Source organism: Natator depressus, chromosome 8, assembly GCF_965152275.1.
Source record: "Natator depressus isolate rNatDep1 chromosome 8, rNatDep2.hap1, whole genome shotgun sequence".
Classification (NCBI taxonomy): domain Eukaryota; kingdom Metazoa; phylum Chordata; order Testudines; family Cheloniidae; genus Natator; species Natator depressus.
This window is the reverse complement of record NC_134241.1, coordinates 63,533,424-63,542,470: the sequence shown is the minus strand read 5'-3', so window position 1 is coordinate 63,542,470 and position 9,047 is coordinate 63,533,424. Positions and strand designations below refer to the sequence as shown.

Below are 9,047 nucleotides of genomic sequence, written 5' to 3'. Positions count from 1 at the left end.
CCAGTGATGTAAATAATAAAAAAAAAATCATTGAAACTCCTCGATTTACTACCAAAATCAACAACATCTCTTGAAGTGACTTACGGTGTATACAGTAGCAGTGTTAAGTAAAGCGATGGTAATCTGAGTACTACCTGCACCCCTATTCTTGATTTTACTGCGAAATTAATTGTGGTCTCAGTTTGTAACGTGTGATTTATAACGCTAAGGAAAGGGAAAGGAGTATCACTAACAATGTAGCATCTGAAACACCCAGGCACACACGGTTTAGCTTGTTTTTTATTACAATTGAAATGTATTCAAATAACCCAGCATCAATAACAGGAATGCCAATATTCATGCAGTCGAAGCCACAAAGACTTGATCCTGGCTTAGGTTTCTGCAGTCTTCATCGTAGATGGCATATGCACTGATTGTCAAGTAAAAAAAAATGAATTGAACCGCTTCTTTTTGGATGGGTCTTTGACGTTAGCTTGATCATATGGACACTGCAGAAGAAATCAAACAAGTCATTATTGCATTACTTAGCAATCAGTAAGAAAAAGCTCAACCCTGCTACGGTTAAAGAAGAATTGTTAATTATATTATATAAATCATTTGATCTATTGTGCCCTCTAGACTAACAGGAAAATAATGGCAACCCCAAGCAAATGGTCCTAATTAGTGCCCAAGAACCATTTCCTAAATATGTCCTTCCAACTCGAAGAATTTGACTGACCAAAGCAATCTCTTCCCCCCACCCTTAAATTTCTTTAGTTGGTGCATTACTACAAAACGTTCTGCATAACAGAGCTCCTAGCAAAGCAACGGGGCAGACAGGACAATAACATTCGAGCCTTTCAGTGTTGTCTGTAATAAGTGTAAACATTTCCTGATCATTTTACACTTGTTTTCAAATGTCTTACCAATTGACTCTCTCTTTATAAATGTACTTAATGAGTTTTAATCAAAGAGTGAGTCTTTCGCATCATTACTCACGTATTTCACACGGCAATAGTGGTATAAGAAAACTTTTTCAACTAAGAAGCCAAAGAGGAACTAGAAGTGAGCAGTGCACATTTGAACTGTAAATTACCCCGTTGTTTCCCCCCTTTCCCCTTTTTTCGTGCGCTGTTCTTTAAACCATGTTCTAATAACTAAATTTACAAAGGGGAAATATACGTTACCCACCTGGGGCGTCAAACACTACTCGCCTGAGTAAAGTGAAATTGATCAACATATTATTAAGGGCCTGATCTTGTCAGCCATTGAAAGCTACGGGACTTTTGCTATGTATGTCAATGGAAGCGGGATTGTGCGGTGTGTGCAAAATACAAAACATCGCCTTCTCACACTGCACAACTTCGATTTCTAACTGGTATTCGGAAAATACCAACACTAAGTCCTATTATTTTAAAAATCACACAATATTCCACCATAGCCTACATCTTTTGATACTTTTTCAGTCAGACTGGAAAACAGACCCTTCAACATAATTCTAGAAAACTAAACTACATTTGTGGCAAAATGTCTCGGTTCTGTTATCTCATTTCTTTAAGAGGAGAAAGTTTGCTCAGAACAGACTTTCTGATATGCTGGTTCTTTTCACAGGCATCTTGCACTTGACAACGAGAACATAACTTATATAAAACAACAGTCTATTAAATAACTCCTGTGAAATTCTCCTAGCAGTTCAAGGAGATAATGTTAACCTAAAATGTTGCAACATTCTATTTTAACGTTAAGAAAATCCCTCAGTGACCTTTCCTGGACTTATTGTCCTTGGCTAGTCTAAATTTCACAGTGAAACATGCCAGATAGCTTGCTAGCTTTTCCTAATGCCAGCATTTAAAATATTTTTCAAAGTTATTTTAATGCTGCAAAGCAAGGATTTCATACTCACATGTCTGCATGCAGAACCACAGCATTTACCTCTCTGCAAGTGGGCAACTTTGGTGAACACTAAATAGCCAGTAACTGGATCCACATAGTTTTGCAGGCCAGCCTTAAAAAGAACCACCCAAAACAGAGTCAACCTCAATTCTATATATTCTTCATCTCTTTGCGATTTCAAACTGGAAGTGCTTTGACATTATCTCCCTAAAATCCAACTGCTTAACTGAAACCAGTTCAACCGGTGATTCATGATTAAATGCATTAATACCACTGTTATAATTTGACCCTTATACTCTGTAACTCAGACAGAACTGACAAATAAAGAGATTTGAGGAAGTAATAGAACATCAACAGTGCATATTTTAACATAGCCACAGATCAGCCTTTGCCATTCATTTCCTTAGAGATATCTTATATATTCTCTACATTATTCTAAGCTTTTTAGAAGAAAATGGACTTTCACTCCCAGGGTGCAGATCCATTTACACTTCGAATTATAAGAAAGTGTAAATGTATGATGCTGTATTTATGCTTCCAGAAAAGGGTCTAATCAAAGAAGCAGCTGCTCCTGGAGAGAGAATGTGACATTTACGTTCTTCCTGTTCAGTTTGGACATTATACACTTTTGGACTTTTTATGCCACATTCTTTCCCCTTTCTAAATGTTCCTGAGTTTTGATTACATTGTAAATGATTTTTAAAAATGGTTATACAATGTTGACACCTTCTGCTGCTTTCAAGTGCTGCTTGATCAAAAGCAACTTTCATCACGCCAGCTTTGATGCTAAAAAGTATAACTGCAATTTGCAAACATGGTGCAACCGTTAAACTATTTTATACTGGAGGGAATGTAAATACTTGGCTGGCATCCGCCTCTGCTGCTGGACAAGGCTGTGTGGTAGCAATATATCACCTTTTAATATTTAGGTCACTTTTTGATTGTCATTTCCAGTAAGTGACCTTTGCAACAATGCTTATAGCGAGCGGAAATGTTAAGATGCCAGGGTTTTGGATCGTGTCTTTGCCGGTATGGACATAGCTTTAAAATGTTCGACACCAAATACGTCACGCCTACGTTTCGGAGAGCAAAGATAACGCTCCCCGAGTTAAGCTGGAGCTGCACATTTCAAAAGTGGTACGCGAATCAACTCCTTTGCTTCCCTGTTCTGTTGCGCCTGTGCATCCGTAAAGGCACACGTTCCCTGGTGTTTGCCTGCAGCCCCTGAAATAGCGGACGGACTAAGACAAAGAAGCCCAAAGGTATTTTTAAAATTGGGCCAGAAAGCCTGCTAAACATCAGCTGTCACTAATGGCGGCAAAGGCAGAGAACCAGCCGCCTGCGACAGGGAAGGCAGGTGGGAGATCTAGCCGGGGGACAGTTCCATGCCCACGTTGAGGTCATTTACTGTAACCATGCTGATTGCCTACAACTGCCATTTGACCCTCCGGCGGGCAGCTGCCTAGGAATGGGGGAATTCCTCAGTCCACTCCGGGGCTGGTTGGGAACCTCCTGCGGGGACCGATCTCGCTGGAGCCAACGGCAAAACTCCGCAACCGGAACAGTCCAATGGCTGTCCAGGCCAACTCAGCGACTGCTGGCGGCGGAAGAGGGGCGCGCAGCACAAGGTGCTCGGAGATGCACATCCGTGTGAGGAGGGGGAAAGGGCCAAGCGTCGCCTTGCGGTGCGATCAGGGTGCGGTGTCTAGAGCAGGGGGAGAGGAGGTGGACGCCACTTACTGCTACAGACAGTATTTACTGCAGGTTCTCATGGGCCTTCCATGGTCTCAAGTGTGCTGTTCCTACCGCTAGTGATGAGCTCCGTGCACAATGACAGCAGGTTGCTTCCATCTCTCCAGAAAACAAAACAAAACAAGGCTGCCCCGCTTTCCTCCGCCCTCCGGTATGGGAGCTGAGGTACCAGCTCTGCAGCTCTCCGCGTGCAAAGGGGAGCGGAGCGGTTATTAATCATGTCAATGCCGGAGTTGGAGATGGAAGGAGAGAGTCACTTAACATGTCGGCACCCTCTCTGCCTGGAGGCTGTTATCGGGACATAGTGCCCTTCCTGCAAAACACTCGTGCATTCCATAAAAACGAGAAATACAAGCGAGTTTGTCAGGCCCGAAGTTTGGGTAAATTACTGTAAATACATTTGCTGTTCAGGCTACCAGCACTGGGCAGTTTGCCGGGCGTCCAAGAGTTGCATTGTAACAGCAGGTTGTTACTTTTGGACATATTTCTCCCTGACATAATCAATAACTAAGGTCTAGTGGTGTAAGTCCCCAGTGTGCACGCAGCATGGCTCACTCAGGCTCTGCATGAGCTTTCAGGCTGGGGACTGCTGCCCCTCCCCGGAAAGATTTCGCTTTTGCTGTCTTATTTGTTCTCTTGGTCCCAGGCCTCCCGTGACTTGCCCCAACCTTACAGAAGGCTGGGACTGGGAGCGCGCTCCGAAGGCTTCTCTGCTTTCCTGTGGGGTTTTGTGACTTTATTCTCTCTACAGCTCCCGTTGCACCAGGCAGCGTCTTGTGAGCAAATGTCCATCTCTGCTCGCGCAGAGGCACGTGTCAATACTTCTGGGCAGAGAAGTTGGGGCTAGAAAGGCCATCGCTATGAAATACCCCAAATGGACCCCCCCGCCCCCGGCCACAGCAAGCCCCTGCCCCGGGGAAGTTGAAAGGGCAAGACGGTCAGCGATCGTTAATGTGGCACAAGGATTGCTGGGGCACGGAGCTCCTGTCACTCTCTCGGTGGTGCACGTCCACTCCTTCCTTGTGACCGCAGCCAGCCCCGAGAGCAGCTCCCGGCGCTCATCCGACCGCCTCCCCCCCCCTTTCCCAGCACCCCCAGGCCACGCGCCAGTGCTCGGGCCGCGGTGTTGGGCCGACCCCGCATGCCCCCAGCTCAGGCTGAGGGAGAGGCCCGGGGCAGCCAACCCGTTGCCAGCCTTTCCCTGCGCTTCCGTGGGGCTGGCTGCAGAGGCCCAGGCAAGGCGGCCAGTGGGCGCGGCACGGAGCAGCCCCGGGCCGCCCATTAGCCGCTGCAGCGGGGGAGCGGGTCCGCAGGGAGCCCTCGCCTGCAGCACGCCGCCTGTGAGGGGCACCGCCAGCCCCGCGGGCCCGCCTGGGAGCAGCCCGGAGCGGTGAGGCGGCTGCACAGGCAGCGCCCCGCGGGCCCGAGCGGGAAGCGCGGGGGACTCACCGCGCAGGCCTCCCGGTGCAGCGCCACGATTCGCTTCTCCGCCGCCGTCAGCAGCTCCTCGCTGCCCGGCCGGCTCGGCTGCTCAGAGCGCTCCCCGCCGGCGCCGCCCGTGGCCCAGCGCACCCAGGGGCCGCAGCCGCTCCGGCTGCAAAGAAGGGCCCAGGGTGGGGAGCCGCTTGCAACGGGGCGCCCGGGGCGCCGCTGCCACGGGCCCAGGGGCGGGACGCGGCTGCGGCCGGGAGTCCCTGCTCTGCTGCAGCCGCAGGACAGCCCCAGCCAGCTGGAGGGCCCCATTCCTGGCGCTTCTCGCCGGGGCGCCACCCACTCCCGCCAGCAAGTCTGGGTCACAAGCCCTGAACAGCCCCAGGCTGGTCTCCCGTTGGGGCTCGTCCGCCTGGGGAGGCCGACAAGAAAAGAACCGAGGTCTGCTCCTGGTGCTGTCACCTGTCGCCCACCTCGGCTCTCCCCGTTTGTTCTTCAAAGAACACCCAAGGCAATGGCAGGACCGAGCGAGCTTTGGATTGGGCCTTTAGACTGTCTTAGCTGCTTGTACAGCCCCGAGCCCAGCCATGCCTCCAGCGCAAGGAAGGCCTGTGGAATTAGTGTAATATGCCTCAGGGAAGCACCTTTGTTCAGGACCTCATAATTAATTATGTCTTTGCCCCTGCAATTGTGTTAGAAATGACCCATTCTACGTGGACAAGGGATTTACAGAAAATATTTAATTTTTGCATATTTCTGCTATGTAGACCAATAGTTTCCAAAAGGAAAAGGAGTACCTGTGGCACCTTAGAGACTAACCGATTTATTTGAGCATAAGCTTTCGTGAGCTACAGCTCACTTCATTGGATGCATACTGTGGAAAGTGTAGAAGATCTTTTTATACACACAAAGCATGAAAAAATACCTCCCCCCCACCCCACTCTCCTGCTGGTAATAGCTTATCTAAAGTGATCACTCTCCTTACAATGTGTATGATAATCAAGTTGGGCCATTTCCAGCACAAATCCAGCTTTTCTCCCTCCCCCCCCCCCCAACCCACTCTCCTGCTGGTAATAGCTTATCTAAAGTGACCACTCTCCTTACAATGTGTATGATAATCAGGTGGGCCATTTCCAGCACAAATCCAGGGTTTAACAATTGGTTAGTCTCTAAGGTGCCACAAGTACTCCTTTTCTTTTTGCGAATACAGACTAACACAGCTGTTACTCTGAAACCTGTCAATAGTTTCCAGTACATCCCAGCCAAATCCTGCTGGTACGTGTATATGTGTTTGCAGGATCAGGCCTTAAAAGGAAAATACTAAATATGTCTGTTTTTTATTCTATATTCATTCACTTTTTAATAGCTGGGTTTCCTGCCGGGGCAAGGAAGTGAATATCCAGATCAAGACACAGTAAGTAGGCAGGCAAATAGCCCACCTTAATCGATTGGTCTCGTTAAGAGTTGATATGGTAACCCCCCATTTTTTCATGTTCTCTGTATATAGATTTATATATATATCTTCCTACTGTATTTTCCACTGCATGCATCTGATGAAGTGGGCTTTAGCCCTAGAAAGCTTACGCCCAAATAAATTTGTTAGTCTCTCAGGTGCCACAAGGCCTCCTCGTTCTTCCAGCATGTGTCCCAAGCTGCACGTACATGTAACCAAACACTGTGCTCTGCACAGGATGGACCACTTTCAAATGGTCCCAACGTTGTTAAATCATAACTAACTTATTTTCAACCCCAGTAAAGACCCTACTCTGCACTGAGGACTATTCATCTGCCGAGTGTCCCCGTCCGTATTTCAGTCAATTTTGTATTCTCGCTTGTATTCAGGTTGAATTTAATTGTATTTTTCTATTTTATTTGAAAATAAAAAGTATGGCATAGAAACTTATGAAGATCTTATTGTTTTATTCCACAGCACAGGAAGATGTTCATTGTTGGTATTGTCATCTCAGAACATTGCTAAAAGTGCCCCAAATTGTGTCATTATATTTTAAAACTTTTTTTATATTATTCAGATAGCACTGTGTGTGATGCTTTAAAGTAGCAAGAATACACATAAAATATTGCACCTACCCTGAAAAATTTAGTTTACCTTCTTTCCTATACCGTTCTTTAATTTTATCAGTAAGATGAGTGCAACACTCTGTATTGGTTATATAATAGTTATAGCCCCCACAAAAAAACCTATAACTAACTTATAGTTAGTTGAGTTCATTTCCTATCAAGGTGATCAATAAAAAACAAGGAATTCACTAGTTAGATAATACATGTTCAATTCACAGGCTTTCTCACCCACACATCATGATAGACAAACCCACTGGGCTTGATTCTCCTCTCACTAACACCAGTTTTGCACCTGTGTAACTCCACTGGCTTCAGTAGTATATTCTTGATTTACGCCAGTCCAAGTGAGAGGGGATTCAGCCCTACAGACATAGCTCCAAAGCAAAGTCCTTTTCAATTGCAGCATATAACCCCAATGCACATATGCGATCCCTCGCAATCACACATACTCGCGCGCACACACACACACACACACAGCTTGATCTCTGACCTCAGCTAAATTAAGATATATTCCCTATACACAGTGATGAAGTCTATAGTGTGTTATTTGTATGTGGAAAAGTGTGACCTTGGAGTTAAGGCTGTGCAGTTGAGTGTGGACGATGGAAGGAGGTAGTGAAAGTTGAGATAGGGAACTGGTAAGTGGAGTGTTGAATGACTTAACTACTTACTTGCTTGTTACAGTTTGGGTTGGTGGGTTATGCAGTTTAGCAGTATGATCTCTAACAATTTTTTGTGTAGGGGAATACCTATATATACTACAATATTCAACAGCTTCACAAAATGAAGATCCCGGCTGAATATCCTATTTCAAAAGTTTCTTTGTTGTAAATATCAGTAAAGCATGCTCATATTTGCAGATGTTGGCCCCTGTCCTGCAGTTCTTGTCGGATTTAATGTGTCTTTCAAATTTTGACAGATAAATTCCTCATGAACTTCTGCTATGAAATCCTGGGCACAGCCGGAACCAGCCAGCACATGTCTCTCTAACTTTTTCAGTGAGGATTTTGCAGACCATGTTGTGTAACACCTTCCTTCGTTTGTCACCTGAAAATATTGCCTGTGCAATGAGAGACCCTGTCACAAGCACACATTTTTGTGGACTCTAGGCATAACCTTGTACCTGCTGATTTCAGTGACTTCACAGCAGGGTGAATTTTGCTGATTAAAAGTCAAGGTGTATTAGAAGCACAGAGAGCTGAAGTCCATGGGAGCTGGTTAAGGTCTGGAGTGTGTGATGCTGCTCTGTTATCACTGTGAAAAATAGCAGTTTTGCCTGTTGTTTGGTCCTATAGAACAACCAGTTCCGACATCTAGGCTAGCCCCTGCCTGTGGAAGGTTGTCCCAGCAACCTTTTTTTCAGTTTTAAATGACTCAAGCAGTGGGACTTCTGCTGCTTCCCATAGGATATTCTTCCACAGCCCGCTGGAGAAGGTTTGCCTGTTCTCATCATACAGGAGAGGTAAGATGGCTGCTGCTTTTCAAGGAGCCTGTGTGGTGGGAGTCGTAGAAGCATCTGAGAGCAGAACAGTAACTGGAGTTTCTAGCAGTGAGGGGACAATCTGGAGAAGGGATTGTCAGAACCTTGGCAGAGCTGGTGTGGCCAGGGAAACAGGATGTTGGTGGAGTGCTGTGAACCACTCAGCCTGGGACGAAGCCTGAAGGTCCCAGATTGCAGCTACCTGGAGAGTTTACTCCCAGGCTTCAGATAAGCAGTTGGTCATAACAGGAATGACAATGAAGGATTGTTTGTAGGAACTAGAGGGGACTCAGTAGTAGAGATCCTGAATCAAAGTGTGCTGAGGCCTGGGTGCCATGTGGTTGCTGGTGGAGATAGGTGGGGGTGTTGGGGTATGGAGAGCAGCAGGAAAGGGGAACTGTGGAAAAGGACCAGGAGGCTGATCTCTATCAGC

The 9,047-nt window shown here is 46.5% G+C and overlaps 1 protein-coding gene across 1 annotated transcript; it reads right to left on the bottom strand.

Annotated features, from left to right (window-relative positions):
* Window positions 1-274: 274 nt before the first annotated feature.
* C8H1orf53 (chromosome 8 C1orf53 homolog) lies at window positions 275-5,668 on the bottom strand. The gene is made up of 3 exons (XM_074962205.1): window positions 5,074-5,668; window positions 1,883-1,984; window positions 275-488 (listed from the first exon to the last, which is right to left on the bottom strand). The coding sequence occupies exons 1-3, from the start codon at window positions 5,365-5,367 to the stop codon at window positions 417-419; spliced, it is 468 nt and encodes a 155-aa protein (XP_074818306.1). The 5' UTR covers window positions 5,368-5,668; the 3' UTR covers window positions 275-416.
* Between the last annotated feature and the right edge of the window lie 3,379 nt (window positions 5,669-9,047).

What these genes read in the sequence shown, in the direction of transcription:
- C8H1orf53 (XM_074962205.1), bottom strand. Translation starts at nt 5,367, where the DNA reads ATGGGGCCCTCCAGCTGGCTGGGGCTGTCCTGCGGCTGCAGCAGAGCA. An exon ending in TGCACCGGGAGGCCTGCGCG is followed by an intron (nt 1,985 to 5,073) that starts GTGAGTCCCCCG and finishes GTTCTTTTTAAG; the next exon opens with GCTGGCCTGCAAAACTATGT. An exon ending in GTGGTTCTGCATGCAGACAT is followed by an intron (nt 489 to 1,882) that starts GTGAGTATGAAA and finishes TTTCTTCTGCAG; the next exon opens with TGTCCATATGATCAAGCTAA.